At 41.0% G+C, this 17,246-nt stretch overlaps 1 protein-coding gene across 1 annotated transcript in view; it reads right to left on the bottom strand.

The window, feature by feature from the left end:
* LOC129178161 (protein kinase C-binding protein NELL1-like) overlaps nt 1–17,246 on the bottom strand; it is a 288,999-nt gene that overhangs the window by 100,854 nt on the left and 170,899 nt on the right. The window contains exon 13 of the mRNA XM_054770107.1: nt 699–824. Coding sequence (XP_054626082.1) covers nt 699–824 — 126 coding nt within the window. The remainder of the gene's footprint in view (nt 1–698; nt 825–17,246) is intronic.

Raw genomic sequence — 17,246 nt, 5'->3', positions numbered from 1 at the left:
TAACTCATATACAATTATCTCATGGCCATTATCTCATTATCCTTATATAGCATCTTATGAATGAGTAGCCACTTTTCAAGAGGAGTCTCAAGGGGGTTGCAGAGTCTAGATGGTTCTGTGGGTAGGGCAAACCTCACATATTTCACAGTCCCAATCTCAATCCACTTTTCTATACAAATGGACAATTTTAATAACAGTATTGTTAAATGGCACCAGTTATTACAAAATTAAGGATACATTGGGTTTTAACATCAAATTTGTTGCTGAGCAAATACAAAGCATACAGCCAATCACTATTTTTGTGTGGTTAAGGCTGAGCACACAATTTTTGAGATGTTGCCTTCCACTGCACCAGTATATTTACTGTCATTCCATGCCAACAGCTTTATGTGTGGGTTGGCAATGTTCTAGGTTTTGTAGGTTGAGTTTCAGCTTGATGCCTCAAAATTGTCACAGAACTAACAAATAAGTCAGAAAGTCTGAAAAGTATCTGATCGGTTAATCTCGGATACTAATACGTCCACGTTTCCCCATGTAAATTGCACAACAAATGAGAGATAAGATTTGAAAGTGGGACCACTCAAAGAGAGATTTCAAAATGATGCTGCAAACTTGACTCACACAGTGCATGCCCAGCTGAGCAGGAAAGTGAGTCACTGTGGAAAGTGAAACCTGAAATTTTCACCACACAGACATACCAGTGCAGGAAAATTCATCCACTCGGGTGAAGCCTGGCAAACAGTCACAGCGATGGCTGCCAGGCAGGTTGACACACACCGTGTTGGACTGGCAGTAATGCATCTGGGTTGCACACTCGTCAATATCTGAGAATAAAGAGAAGATACAGTGGATTAAAGACCATTTTAAACTTATCAAGTGGCTGATGAGGAAAGCGACTGTAGCTCATTGAACAGCTTTAAGACAATTGCTTTAATCACAAAGAACAGCAATGTTAAGACTAAGGCATATAATGTTAAGGTATAAAACATTGTTAATTATTGATCTCAGTGATTCCTCATGGTTTGCCACATAGGGTCATTATTACGACCACTTGTCACAAATATGTAAAAAATACAGTCACCCTTTTGCAAAATATTACCAGCAGTACTTAACACCGCAGTGCTTAAAATGGGGTTTGTTCAGAAATTAAAAAAAGATTGTGTATATATTAATATTGTATACAAATCAAACAAAAATATCATCTGGTAACATGAAAGTGTAATTGCCATTTTCTTTCTTTAGCCTTTCTTCCTGGTTGTTTGGATCGTGTTGCTATCGGAGAAGTAGTCAATGATTACACAATTTAAAAGATTTTCAAATTGTGTTGACAGAACAGAGCAATATATTTGGTTACAGCATCATCAGTGAGGAAGATCAAAGAAAGAACCCAGAATGAAAGTACAGAAAGGATAATCAGCAGTTGCTGCACCCTTCTAGAACATGAAATTTAAGCTTGTGTGCTTGGAAAATGAAAGTGACAGTTAAGCTGGTGTGAGTGAGAACAATGCGTCTATCATGTGTCCCAATAATTCTCTATGAGTCATATCTATGTGTTGGGCAACTCTGATTGTGCTGTGATTGCATGTGTGTGTATCATAGAGGGTAAGTGCGTGTCCTGAAGTTATTAGACTGACAATGCACTGACTGTATAATATCCAAACAAGAGGGAAAAAGTTGTTTCAAGCACCAGAGGCAACAGCGATGGTCTTGCTTTTAGACAAAAGTGAAATACGTGGTGACCCCCACATGGTTAGGTTATTGTGTACAAGCTGCTATGCAGGGAGTTTTATTAGAAATAGACAACATGACTATTTTACAACACCCACCAGAAAAGGGGTTTTCAAACTGTACCTGTCTGACTTTGACAATAGTTTAATTTACGTAGTACTTTCTGGAGGTGTTTTGTTGGTATTTCCTGTAATCGACGTCACACAATGTGTTCCAACATTTTCAGAAAGTTTCTACAATTTCCCAAACAGAAAACAGTGTTTGTGTTTGAAAGAGTGACAAAAATGGCTCTTTTCTCCGGCTGTAGCAAGTCTGTCTAGGGAAGGGCGGTCACTGTGTGTGACTGGCCAATCACAGAGGGTGAAGAATGAATACATAAGTAGTTACCCAATGAGGATTTTCCTTCATCACAATTACAGATAATGACAAGCTGTACTTGTTTCATGCTCATACTCGGCAAAAATGCATTATCACTCAAAATAGTGTTAAAACACACTTCCATACTTGAACGTTAGAACACTAGGTTTTCTAACGTTGATGATCTGTTGAGTTCTTATACATCTAGTGTTGTGTATCTTTTGGATACCATTGCTCCTGTCAAGGTTAGAATGGTTAAAAGTAAGCAAAAGGCCATGGAGAAAAGAAGAGTCTGTCACGGCACAGAAAAGGGAGTGACTCAGCGTTGAATGGAAATGGCGCAAGTCATAGCTCTTGGATCATTATGAGGTTTTCAAAGAAAAGCTATGTGTTTACAATCAAACCTTGCGTACAGCAAGGGAAAATTATTTTTCTGAAATCATCTGTAGTAACAACTCTCGTGTACTTTTGCTACAGTGAACAAATTAACAAACTCTCCAGTTTCACTGCCCTTACAACACATTTCTCCATCTAAGTGCATCTAAGAGTTTACAACATTCTCTCACGACAAAGTTCAAGGTACAAAAAATGCAATCATTTCCACCACGCAAATAACTTTTCTGCAGCCAGCCAGGCATCTCGAGCACATTTCATACCTGTCATTGACAAAACAGTCGAAGTGATCATCTGCTGTCTGGGTCCATCAATGTGCTGCCTTGATGAGTTACCCACTAGATTTCTAAAGTCTGTGCTGAGCAGTTTGCTACCACAACTCATGCATCTACAAGTAGTTAACATCTCACTTCAGACTGGAACATTTCCAAAGGCCCTAAAAACTGCTGTCATTAAGCCTCTTCAGAACAAGAGCAGTCTTGATGCCACAGGACTGAACAACTATCGGCCCATATGAAATCTGCCATAATTGGGTTGTATATCAACAGCTTACTGACTTTCTCCTCTCTAACGATGTGTTTAATACTTTCCGATCAGGCTTTAGGCCCCACCACAGCACTGAGACAGCTCTGATCAAGGTGACAAATTATATCCGTCTGAACACAGATGCAGGCAAAGTCCCACTTTTAGTTCTAATGGACCTGAGCGCTGCCTTTGACACAGTTGACCATCAGAGCAAATGGCTATGACCTGTGGAGTTCCCTAGGGGTCAATCCTGGGACCCCTATTGTTCAATCTGTACATGCTTCCTTTAGGCCAACTAATACGCAGCTGCAATGTGTCCTACCACAACTCTGCAGACGACACTGAGATCTATGTGTCACTGATGGCCGGTGAGCATTGTCCTGCAGATTTACTTTGACCTCAGAAACAAAGAGAAAGTGTTATGAGTCACCTTGAGACTCTTTCTCTAAAACCTAATCATCAGGTTAGAAATCTAGGGGTAATAATGGACTCAAATCTGAATTTTTACAGTCACATTAAATCAATAACATCATCAGCTTTTTACCACCTAAAAAACATTGCAAAAATCAAGGAAATAGTGTCTAAGTCAGATGTAGAGAGATGAATCCATGCCTTTGCTTCCAGCAGACTACTGTAACAGCCTTCTCACCGGGCTCTCTAAACGAGGAGTAAAACAGCTGCAGTACATCCAGAATGCTACTGCTCAAGTCCTGAATAGAACCAAGAAATATGACCATATCAGTCGAGTACTCAGGTCTCTGCACTGGCCTCCTGTTGCTCAGAGAATAGACTTTACAACAGCTCTGCTTGTGTACAAGTCTTTTCATGGTCTTGCACCAAAGTACTTCTCTGACATGGTAGAGCCACATAAACCATCTCAAGCTCTACGAGGCTCAGGGAGTGGTCGCCTGCGAAACCCAGAGTCAGGACTAAACACGGTGAGGCTGCATTTCAATTTTATGCTGCAAAAATATGGAACAATCTTCCAGAAGATGTGTGACAATCCTCAACTTTGGCAATGTTCAAATCCAAGCTGAAAACATTTCTATTCAACTGTGCAGTGATTTTACCCTTCTTTTCTGAAAGCACTTTGAATTACCTTTTGTATGAATTGTGCTCTATAAATAAAGTTGCCTTGCCTTGCCTATCCATAATGGATACTTGTCTTAAACGAGTATCCGGTTCATCCTTACTAAAGAACATTTATTAGAAAGTCGAATTTATTAGAAATACATTTATTACAAATTCACTTATCATGGTTGGGTGTGGAACCAATTAACCGTTTACTATACTGTGATGGGGTGCACATTCAGGTAAGCCTGAGAAGCATTGCTATTATAAAAACGTGGAATCTATTTGGATGAATTTAGAGGCTAAACAGTACCGGGGTCGGCTATTTTGCTTATGCTGCTCTCCTGAAAGCTGTTCAATTAAGTATAATTTGTAAGGCAATATCACTACCGTAGGATGAGAAGAGCTGCATGACATAAACATGTCCTCAATAAATACAAATGTGAGAACTAGATTGTTTGGTCTGTTTTAATGTTCTTTCAAAACTGATGTGGCGTCTCGATATTTGCAATAGGAAGCTACTGTATTATGTACATGTATGTTTGTCTTTTTTCTCTCGTGGGCGAGATCTGCTGTCATTTCACACAGGGCGTCATTTTTTCGGATATACCAGGGTGTGTCTGTTTCTGTGTCTTCACTTCCCCCATTGCTCACTTTCCACATCTCTACTCCTTTATTCATGCAGTGATGTAGGTCAGGACTGGAGAACAGCTAAAAATAAGACATGATAGGACTTGTGTGTGTGATGGTACCACCCCTTTGTGTCGAAGTGTGTGTCTGTGGACAGGATGTTGTGTGTCTTTGAATGTGACAATTTAGACAGATTAGACAGTGAGCACCTGCATGCCCACTTACTGTACAGAAGTTAACAAAAATGGGTTTCTATTCAACAGGGACAATGACTCTGATAACCTTCGTAAAAATCTACACAGATTGTGTGCAGTTGCCCGGAACCATGTACATGATACTTAGTGACAAATGAGTTCCTCTCCAGAGATTATAGTTTGTTTTTATCTGTTTGATGCTCTTATGCTGCTGCATCACATTGAGAAAAAGAAACAAATCTTACCTTACCTTGCTATAAAAACAGTTGCTTTTTCCCCTTGTTTTATAAATTATTAATGCTTTGCAGTTGTGTGTATTTGTATGTGTATGTTTTGTGTGATCTTGACACACAGTAGAGCAATTTGCCCCTGCAATTTGCATTCCCCTTCTTCTTTGACCTCTCTTTGTCACCCTCTTTATTTTTATTTACACTGAAATTAATCTCACTCAACAATTATGAGCCGTGATAATTGAGGCTGGCAGAGTGTGACACAGAGCGCATACATAAACACACATGGAGATTTGATATTTCATTCATGTTCACATAATCCCTCTTTTTATTGGAATTAATCCACCAATAGTAAATGACAGTGAGTATAAAAAATACATCAAATAGATTGAAAAATATCAACTAAATACCAGCGCACAGCATCAATTTCTCATAAAATTAAATCAGATACTATGGAACAGTTAGACAACATTGTTTTATGTTACCATGCATAATGTTGCATCTTGTTCCTGCTTGATCCCAGGTAACGTAAGAGAGTAGCATAATAATGAGCAATTACAACTCTAATGGATTTTGGATTAGTCTAGTAATTAATAAACTGATCACATTCTTCAGCTAACTCTGAGATGTCAACTGGTGATGGGGAACTCGATTCCTTTTACTGACTTGAGCTTTTATTCGTTGCTCTTTGAAGTGACTTGGGTCAGTCGTCACAAAGCGCATGTGCAGAATATCGCACGTGCGATACAAGCTCGGCAGTCAAGCTACAGATGCGTCAATGAAACTCAGGTCTTTGTCGAGCACCCATGAAGGGGAAAGGAGAGTTGATATGAAGTAAGGACAAGATACTGTATGCTGCTTTTTCCATGGGACAAAAGAGTAACCGCTGCACAATTAATGAGGCTAACTGGTTTCTTTTCTAATTTATCTAGCAGTGGCAGCGGTGAGTGAGTGAATGAGTTAATTGACACGAGTACCTGTGAGTATCGAATCAGTAAAAAACTCAAACTTGAATGACTCCTTCATGACACCTTTGTCATCTCAACACAATAGCCATTGTCCAAAGAGCCATTTTGCTCCCTCTTCCACTACAGAAAAATTATCTGGAGCCGCAAAACATACCACAGTTTACACAAACGTTTTAATGTCCCTTAATTTTACCAATTACAACAACACAAAAGTGTATGTGTAACAGATGGCAACTAGTGGGGTTGTGATAGTACTTGTATGTTGGTTACCCGGACACCTTAAAAAATGTGCGACACAGTCAATTGAGGCTGCTCGACGTAACTCTCAATCGTTGGGCATACGTGCTCACGTTTCGAGCCCGGCATTGGGAGGACTGGACTGCGGGGATGACCACTTTTACACGTGTCAGCCTACTTAGAAATAAATCACTACTTTACAGAAAATGTTGAGTGCTTGGTATGAAAATGTCTTTCAAAGTTTTTTTTGTTGTTTGCAGATAAGCCAGGTAGAAGACAAATGAATCTGCTCATGCAGAATTAAACTGTATTTTCTTGTTAAATGTTTCTTTTTTGGGGGATGTATTCATGGTTAGCTTACCGCTAGGTCACCTAGGTCACCGGGGCCCCCCTCTGGAGCCAGGCCTGGAGGTGGGGCACAATGGTGAGTGTCTGGTGCACCCCTGGGGTCCGGCCGGGCACAGCTCGAAGAGGTAACATGGGTCCTCCCTCCCATGAGCTCACCACTCAACAAACTAGCTCTCAACTCAGCCTCATTTCCAGAAGTAACAACTGGGTAACAACTGTCATTCAAAGCAGAGTCAACAAACGCTTCTCGAGGTAGATTGTCACCTTGGTTCAGTATATTTTTAATCAAAGCAGTAGTCGTGCCAAAATATTGAGTTGCTGCTGGATGTTGACAGTATCTGAGTGATACTGTAAGTTTGTTTTCTTTTCCAAAAGAGGAAGGTTTGAGACAACTGTGGATGAACCAAGTGCAGAGAATGAGAGACAAATGTATGCTCACCTTAAGTTCTGTCCTTTGCAGTGATAATTTCACTGATGACTGCTTCAAAGGAACATCTTTATAAGAAGCATTTGCACCAAACCATGAAAGAACGACCACTACATCTAAGTCGGCACAAGAGAGTAAGTCATGTCTTGTTTACATAATGTCTTCTAAACACTATTCCATGATAACAACAAGGTTGTAAAGCATTAACATAAGCATAAACATTACATAAACATCTTTTGATAGCGATATGTTTACTGTGGTGGGCGGGGGGCGGCAACGGCGGCGAACATTCATCCTCGACGTGCGGCCACATAAAATAAAACAGGCTATATAAAAAAACTCCTTTATGCTCATTAAGAAGCCGACTTCAAACAATAATTGAAGGGTAAGCAACTCCAGAGTAATTTACAATTACCATTCTGTGTTTTAAAGGCGAGCATTCTTCATCTCCATGTATTAAGGCTTACAGTAATTCCATGTTCTGCAAGTTCTCTTTCATTTCCAAATGTTTCTTCATTCTCGAAAATTATTGACACATTGCTCAAATCTCACTGTAATCACTAAAAACATCCTCCGTCTCGTACACCACCATGTTTGTTTACCTGAGCAATATTACCCCGATGACGTCACTTCCAGAAATCAGGCTGAACTGCAAAAGGTAGTTTTTCGTGACTGGCACCATAAACTATAAATGAACTTTTTGCGAATTTACCATTTGCTTTCAAAATCTAACAATATAAAACATAATTACAAACAATATATAACATATTTAAGCCAAGTTGATGAATCACGTCAGGGACTCTTTAAAGAAGACATTAATGTAATTAATGTTTATTTTAACAGCCTCTCATCTGCTTCCAAAATACCCTCTAAATCTTGATTTTGTTTGATTTTGTGTACAGTTGACCAGTTGTTAACAGGAACAGAAATGTTCCCCCAAAATGATAATATAATTAGATATGGGCTTGTTTATGGACAGAAAGGGTCGCTTTTAAGAAGACACATGTAACCATTTTATGATTTTTAAAAAATATTTTTAACCCAAAATATTTTAAAAAACAAAAAAACATTTTTTTCAGCTATACAGTACAATCTTTTTTTCCACATTAAATGCTGACTTGTTCTGAAATCTTGTAATGTTTTATACTTGGCATTTTACTGGGTGTGTCAAATGTGTATATCCACAAAGCTTCCCCATACAGATGGATCAAAATAAGCCAGTGTTTCTTCACACTCTTCTCATGGCTCTTGAACACAACAGTGGTTTTATCGTTTTACGTGGTTTGGGCCAAGCGATTTTCATGAAGGAGTTTTCGTCTCCATGGAGAGGTGTGCAGAGACATCAGATGGCTCAAAAGAATGACAAAACCCTCTTATCGTTACAGGCTGCTAACACATCCGACCTAAAAACATAATCAGCATGCTGTTCACCCCGCTCTGATGCAGCACATCCTCTCTTGAATTCAGAGGAGAAAAAGACCCACTACCGGTAATCTATTTAATTATACAGAGCTTTTAGAGAGCAGCATTACTTATTGCCGTCGTTGTCCTTCTTCAAGATGCACATGGAGATGGGAGAGTTTTGCTGTAGAAGATCAGAGGCTGCTAAGGAGCTTGCAACTTGCCATGTCTGGAAGAGAGCAGCTCATGGGTTAGGACAAGCATGAGGTAGGGGAGGTTTAATCTAACTGTCAGTCTGCAACACTGGCCAGGAGCTGCCATTCGCCACAGACTTTCACACGCATGAAGACTGAAACTGTGACAGAGTCCGTCTGACAGATGGGGCAGAAGAGTTTACCAAGCTGACAGGTGCTCGGGTGTGTGTGTTTGTGTGTGTAAAGTTAATAAATGTATAACAGTTTGCCTCCATATGTCAAATCATGTTTGTGTTTCCCAAAATGCTTTTGCATAGTTGATGTCTACACATGGCACATCGACACACATCCATCTTAAAGGCAAATCAGAATTGGCTTGTTGACACCTAGAGATGTGTATCACAGATACCATCCAGCCATTATTTATTTCCTAATGAAATATCTTGTGGAAGAATGAGCCAACACTGCAAGTAAACAGAGTCCTATCGCTCACAAATATTGTTCACAAATCTGTGTTAGTAAGCATTCATAATTCATACACCTCACCGGTGTGGCATATGAAGATGCTGATTAGACAGCATGATTATGGCACAGGTGTGCCTTGGGATAGCCACAACAAAAGGCCACTCCAAAATGTGCAGTTTAATTGTACTGGCAGTTGTCGAGGGATCAGTATCTGCTGGGACCACCATTTGCTTCAAATACCATCCCAAACATACTCAGTTCGTGACATGTCAATAAGTATGCTGGCCATGCAAGAACTGGGATGTTTTCCTGTGTTGTGGATAGAATGGGCCATGGTGGTGGTGGGGCTAAAGTATGTGCAGGCATATGTTCTGGACAACGAACACAGGTGCATTTTGTCAAAGGCATTTTGAATGCACAGAGATACCGTGATGAGATCCTGAGGCCCATTGTTGTGCCATTCATCCACGACCATCACCTCATGTTGCAGTATGATAATGCATGGCCCCATTTGCAAGGAACTGTGCCGTATTCCTGGAAGCTGAAAACATCCCAGTTCTTGCATGACCAGCATACTCACCAGACATGTCACCTATTCAGCATGTTTACGGTACTTTGGATTGGCGAATACAGTGGTGGTCACAACAGATACTGATCCCCTGGATTGTTCCCCAGATATGCCACACCTGTGAGCTGGATGAATTATGAAGCTCACCATTTGAGAGAGACAGGTCTTTTGTGCACAAGTGATGTGTTTATGTTTTTGTTGAGTGTATATTCACACTTTAGTTAAATGTAGGGGTTCACAATAATTATCAGACCAATAATCGTATGATGTAATACCAATAAATCCATCCATCCATCCATCTTCAATGCCGCTTATCCTCACTAGGGCCGTGGGTATGCTGGAGCCTATCCCTGCTGACTTTAGGTGAGAGGTGGGGTACACCCTGGACTGGTCGCCAGCCATTTGCAGGGCACATATAGACAAACAACCATTCACTCTCACATTCATACCTATGAAATGATGATGATGGATGACCAGTCCTTTATCATCATTGAAGACACCGGCATTTGTCGATTAGTAAAGCACCCTAAAAATATTGTGCATCCCCTGTTAAATGTATTTGGAATAGTTTAAATCTCTGCATGTTTTAATAGAAAACTTATTTGGAAACATATGAACCAATGTGATAAATCTTGGTAAATATAGCAAGTTTTTTTTTTCTAATTTAGGCATTGTCAAGAAGGAGCAGTAGTGGCTCAAAAGGGTACAAAATGGCTCTACCAAAACAGTTTGTTGCAATCCAAATGATTAGGGACTACTGTAAAAACCAAACCATTATCCATATTGGAGCAATTCATTTTCTTCATATTTCTATTGTCTCCAGCTATCCGTGGTATAGTGGTTCTTATTGTTTCAAACTCCTGATACAAAACACATACAGCTTTGTTGTATGCATCAGAACACCCAGCTCTATCAAGAGAGTCATTATGCAGGCCCAGCATCTGTATGTTTTATATTACTAGTCCAAGTTATCCATCAGCGACGACTTCCTACAGCACTGAGAAGTTTTATTTTTGCTATCATTCATTTTAGTTCAATTCTAATTGTCTGCTGTTTGTATGTCTGGATGTGTAATGGGATGTATTCTCTTCTCATTTTGGTTCTGACAGAGGCAGGAAAAAAAAAAACTAGATGTGCAATTGATACCAAGAATATTTACGGAATGCTTTTAAGGTAGATATTGTTAAACAGTGAGCAAGGAGTAAGCTCACAAACAAACAAGCAAGGTGATCCACATTCTGCCCTGCCCTCAAGATGTCCTGCATCAGTGTCACCACTTCCTCATATTCCTCATTCAAGGCATGCGTGAGACCCCAGAGACCAAGTGGAGGACAGCTGAAGATAAGGAGAGGTTGACTCTCCTATACAGACTGTTTCTAATGTTCCAACATGTCCTCAACTTACATTTCTGAAATATTAAGCTACTATGTCTAGGCTTCACAAACAGGTTCAGGGGAAGAATGATTTTACAATTTCCAAATAACCAAAAGGTTTGTAGTGAGATAAATTGGGCTTTGCAATTTCACTTTTATACATGAAATGAGATGTCTCTAATATTGTTCACAATCGATGAAAACATGACCGGCAGCATTCTCAATAGTGGTAAGGCTGTGGACATGCATCATATTGGCATGCATTCTCAGTTGTGTTGACACATTTCACTGGTGCCACCAGGCAAGAAAGACAAGCTGGTATTGACTGAGAAAAATAGTGAAATCATCTGAACATAAATTGGTATCTCATGTTGAGTTTAAATGGATGGCAAATGTACAACATGAATAAAACCTGAAAAAATCCACAGTGAAAATGTTCAGACTTCATATATACAGTAGATTCAATATTCTGTATCTGTCTATCTACACTATCTATGATTAATAAATGATAGGGGTGTCATGTTGTCGGGGGATTTTACATTCCTGGTAGGGTCACCCATGACAAACAGGTCCTAGGGGAGGGACCAGACAAAGAGTGGCTCAACAGAACCCGATGAAGAGACACAACTTTGGACCAAGATTTCCCTCGCCCGGACGTGGGCCACCGGAGCTCCCCTCTTGAGCCAGGTCTGGAGGTGGGGCACAATGGCAAGCGTCTGGTGGCCGGGCCTACACCCATTGGGTACGGCCGGGCACAGCCCGAAGAGGTAACATGGGTCCACCCTCCCATGAGCTCACCACTCGTGGGAGGGGCCAAAGGGGTCGGGTGCAGAGTGACCTGGGTGGCGGCCGAATGCGGGAGCCTTGGCGGTCCGATCCTTGGTTGCAGAAGCTAGGTATTGGCACGTGGAATGTCACCTCTCTGGTGGGGAAGGAGCCTGAGCTGGTGCGCGAGGTGGAGAAGTTCCGGCTAGATATAGTCTGACTCACCTCAACGCACAGCAAGGGCTCTGGAACCAGTCCTCTTGAGAGGTGCTGGTCTTTATTCCACTCTGGCGTTGCCAGCAGTGAGAGGCAATGGGCAGGGGTGGCAATTCTTGTTGGCCACCGGCTCAGGGCCTGTACGTTGGAGTTTAACCCGGTGAACGAGAGGGTAATTTCCCTTCGCCTTCGGTTGGACTGTTGTTTGAGCACTGGAAAGCGCTCCCTTGGGGGATTCCCTTGTTCTGCTGGGGGACTTCAACGCTCACGATGGCAGCGACAGTCAGACCTGGAGGTGTGTGATTGGGAGGAGCAGTCCCCCTGATCTGAACCCGAGCGGTGTTTTGTAATTGGACTTTTGTGCTCGTCGCAATGAAAAAGCAGTGCCTGGGGACTCCACGGTGGGCTCTCCTGTCTCTGGGGCTGAGGTTGCCGAGGTGGTTAAAAAACTCCTCGGTGGCAAGGCCCTGGGGGTGGATGAGAACTGCCCGGAGTTCCTTAAGGCCCTGGATGCTGTGATCGTGTCTTCGTTGACGCAACTCTGCAGCGTCGCATGTACGTCGGTGCCTCTGGATTGGAAGACCGGGATGGTGGTCTCACTTTTTAAGAAGGGGGACCGGAGGGTGTGTTCAAATTATCGTGGGATCACACTTCTCCGCCTTCCTGGTAAGGTTTATTCAAGGGTTCTGGAGAGGAGTATCCGCCGGAAAGTTGAATCTCGGATTCAGGAGGCGGTGTGGACCAGCTCTACACGCTCGGCAGGACGCTTGAGGGTGCATGGGAGTTTGCCAGGCTACATGTGTTTTGTTGACTCAAAGAAGGCATTCAACCGTGTTCCTCTAGGAATTCTGTGGGGAGTACTCCGGAGTACTCCGAATTTTGGGTACCGGACCACCTCATTCAGGCGGTTTGTTCCCTGTATGACCGGTGTCAGAATTTGGTTCGCATTGCCGGCAATAACCCAGGATGCCTCCCGGACGCCTCCCAGGGGAGGTGTCCAGGGCATGTCCAACCGGTAGGAGGCCTTGGGGAAGACCTAGGACACATTGGAGAGACTATGTCTCTCAACTGGCCTGGGAACGCCTCGGGATCCGCTGGGAAGAGCTGGATGAAGTAGCTGGGGAGAGGGAAGTCTGCACTTCCCTGCTTAAAACTGCTGCCCTCGCGACCCGACCTCAGATAAGCAGAAGAAGATGGATGGATAGACAAAACAATGCACGTGTGTTTTGAAATGTTTATTGTACCACACAAAGCTTTATTGTTAACATTTGTTAACATTTTTCGAGACCAAATAAATAATGATAATAAAAAAAATAATAATAATTTCTCTTGCCTACTTGTCTTTGTTTATTTTCATCAGGGCTGTCCAGCTGTCCTTTGATACTTCTAATTAAACATATATATAAAAAAACATGTTCCACACTGGCCCCTGCGCCACACTTTGGACACCCATGTGTGCTTTGCCTGGAAGGCGAGTATGTCCAAGCTCTGCCTTCTTGTCAGTGTTGGTCAGGGGCTGTGTTGCATTATGGAGGGTTTTTTTTTTTTTTAGAACTTTGGGATGTGCATTGCACATTGTTGCAGAGGTGGGGCTCTCACTCACTCTGCTCGGCGGATGCTTCAACTTTGGCTTGTATTTAATTACCGAATAAATGCATGATGCACGAAACACTTAAATGTGCACCCTTACTTGCTAAATATAGCGACCAAGTTGGTAAACTTTCAATTGTCTCTTTTATGTATAAGGGGTGTAATGAAGAAAATGATCCCCGGTTCTTGAAAGCTGGTGCTTAGCAAAATGTAATGAGAGCCAATCACCGTCTGGTGATTAAGGCTGCAGACAAGTCTGAACATCGACGTGGGTGGATCTGACAAATCTCAAAGTAAAGTTGATCAAATGTAGAATTACTACAGCTTCTGCTTGGACATCAACAAGTAGCAAGCAGCTGTTTAACACGTCACTCCTTGACGCTGACGCTGTGAACACCAAGGTAGGTTGGATTGCAAGGTGTGCCTAAAGCACTTAATGTGGGCTTCCAATAATGCCTTGCACCCTGCCACTTCCATATTACTGTATTATAATTCATAGTAGTGTTGCCATAGTTCACAGTCTGATTGGGTTTTGGCTCCCCTGTTCTCACGATACAGCTTTTCTCCAAACGAGAAATCCCGTCACGTGTAACAAGATCTTGAGATACCCCTAATAAATTACTAATTCAAACAGTATGGAGCCTCTCTGTGATGATGAATATGTGCGTGGATAAAATGTACTGTCCATGGTAAAAACATGTATTGATATATAGTAAAACCAAACTACATTAACAGAGCTCATGCTCTGATGAACCCTACATCAATCTGAAGGAAAGGCATAAAACATACAGCCTGGAAAATTAGGTGGATCAGACATAAATTTTGGAGACATCTGATAATGGACTCCTCATATATTGCCAGTGACCTTTTAACCCTGTCTTTCTGCACACGATGAGTAATTTGTCAATGACAATTTATGATTCTAAGCTCATGCTCAATATTGTATAATACTGTCTAAAACGGCACAGTGAAATGGTAACATGAACTTCTGTTCAACTCCAGAGACCCTGAGTCCTTGTAACAAATGTACCCACAGCCTACAACCTGAACCTCCGGCTCAGTATGTTACATATACACGCAACATACTTGTAAGAGGAAACATAAGTGGTGGCTTGCCTGAGACGACCGAGTGCCCTTGGACTGCGATTCATCTCCTTGGTCTGACTCGCCGATTAGTTCTGCATCACTGCACAAATCTCTATTTCTGCGAGGTCAACTGTTGTCTCTCTGCTGCAAGCCAAGTATTGCTTTATCATCTAAAAACTGAGTGAACAAGGTAAAGAGATTTGTGGAAATGACACGACCATGAGTTTTGCTGGAGCATGTTCACGCTCTGAGTGGCTGTTTTTTAAACATCCTGGACAGACACAGAACAGAACATTCTAAAAGAACATTACTAACAGAACATTTCTAAAACATTTTTTTAATTAAAAGGTTAAAAACAAAGTTTTGGTGCCCTTTCTTTTTCCTGAATGGGGAACTGTATCCTGTCTGACCAGAATATCGGCGGTCTATTTTATTTGAGTCGAGTTATAGCGCAAGGAATGATCCATTGGGTGTTTAAATGTTGCAGCAGAGCTTTGCGATTGAATAAAGGATGTTGTTAAGCTCCACAAGTGACTGGTGTAAAAACATAGGACAGTATTAAAGGGATAACTATGACATGCAATTTTTTCCAGATGGCTTACAGTACGTATTAAACATATTCATTGTCATGTCTCTAAATTGCAGCTCTTGTCTTAACGTTGACAGCTAACTCTGGCTATAAACCAGCCATGCACGAGGCAGCACATCTGATTCTGACATAATCCACAGTAGTCATCTGCTCAGTTTTAAATGGTAAAAATTAGGGATGTCCCGATCCGATCTTCAGGATCGGAATCGACTGCCGATCCTCTGTATTTGTGAAGATCGGATAATATCGGCCTCCCCCACGAGATTGGGCTGGTCCGGTTTCCGTACCACGTTCGTAACTCTGAGCCACACTCGAACACGGTAGGTGCAGTAATGCGCCTCAAAGCTGGTTGCCACTCGACTCGCGCAAAGAAGAAGAGAATACAACACCACCATGTACCGCGGTGTACCGCGCTGAAGTTAGTTTTAACGTTGGACGTTGACTATTCAGCTCTCCGCTCTGACCACTGGCTGACCACTTATAATAATCATTCATCACATACACGGGCATTACAGTTTGTTGACGATTTTGTAGCAATATATGCTGAGGCAGACTTCCTATTAGAAAAGTTAGCTAAGCTACATCTATTTCTCAATTCCTGGACAAAATGGGCCAGTAAAATATATTGCATCAATAAATGTAAGGATTTTTGCATTTTATTCATGAACCCAAATAGCAACAATCTATGCTGGCAAAATAAGTGGAAAAGGTAAAAAAAAAACTAATTCTAAAAAATTTAAACAAAATTTGGGAAAAAAAAATAAAACTTCTAGAAAAGATTTTGTTCAAAAAATGTGATATACTGTATATATTTTAGTTCACTGAGCCATTTTTATGGTAGAAAATGCTTAATTTAAAAATATGTAACATTTGCTTAAACATGCATATGTTTTGATTAACAATAGACAGTATTTAACCACAAAACACCATGATTTATCAATTAATAGATTTTTTAAAAACCGTGATAGAAAATTCGAAGCGCAGAGTGGCAAGGGACAACTGTATACAAATTTGTGTCTGTTTCACATGAACTTTACATAAACTTAGTAGAATCAATCTCAGTACTTTAAAAGAGCCTGAGAGAAATGGTTGTAATTGTAGACATTATCGACATACAAGTGTCTAAAAATGATTATTGGCTAGGGAGTGTTTCAAACGCTGTAAAATTTGTGTTTTCAAAGTTATTTTTTTGTCAAGACCATTGACAGGATGAGATTCTATCCTATTATTTTTCTCCACTGAAACAAATTGGTGCAAATTGTTTTGGCATAACGGGCATGTTGAAAAATAGCTCCAGATGGTTGTATGACACGAGATGTATTAATAAAAAATGGTCGTTGTTTTCTTTCCGTTTTGCTTTGCTTTGTAATTTTAAAACTATCCCCCTTCACACAGACCTCATTTTGTTGAGCAGCAACAACAGCCCTTTCCTTTGCCATTTAGGAATGAATGTGACATACTCATTTTTAGGAACATTGCAGCTAGTTAGGTACCATATAGTTTATTAATCACGGTAAAAGATGCGTCATAGAGTAACGTGCGGTTCTCAGACTGAATCATCACAAAATGTTAAAATAGCCAGCTTTCCAGAGGATTGATTTTTACTAGGGATGTCCCAATCCACATTTTTTGGCTTCCGATCCAATCCAATTTTTTTTTATAGTCTTGCCAATCCGATCCGGTACTGATTGTTTTTTGTTTGTTTGTTTTTTCAATGATAATAAGCTTTTGTTACAAACATGAATTTGTGGGATTGAATATGGTTATGAAAATAGCTCTTTAAGTCTTTAAAAATAATGCAACCAAAGTATTGCTGAATATTTTTTTTTATTACACAGCATGACCATCAATATTGTTTCGCTTTTATAACAAACCTCTGTGAGTCAGGTCC

Source organism: Dunckerocampus dactyliophorus, chromosome 3 (genome assembly GCF_027744805.1).
Source record: "Dunckerocampus dactyliophorus isolate RoL2022-P2 chromosome 3, RoL_Ddac_1.1, whole genome shotgun sequence".
Taxonomy (NCBI): Eukaryota; Metazoa; Chordata; class Actinopteri; order Syngnathiformes; family Syngnathidae; genus Dunckerocampus; species Dunckerocampus dactyliophorus.
Note: the sequence above shows the minus strand (reverse complement) of the source record. Positions and strands in the feature narration are given on the sequence as shown.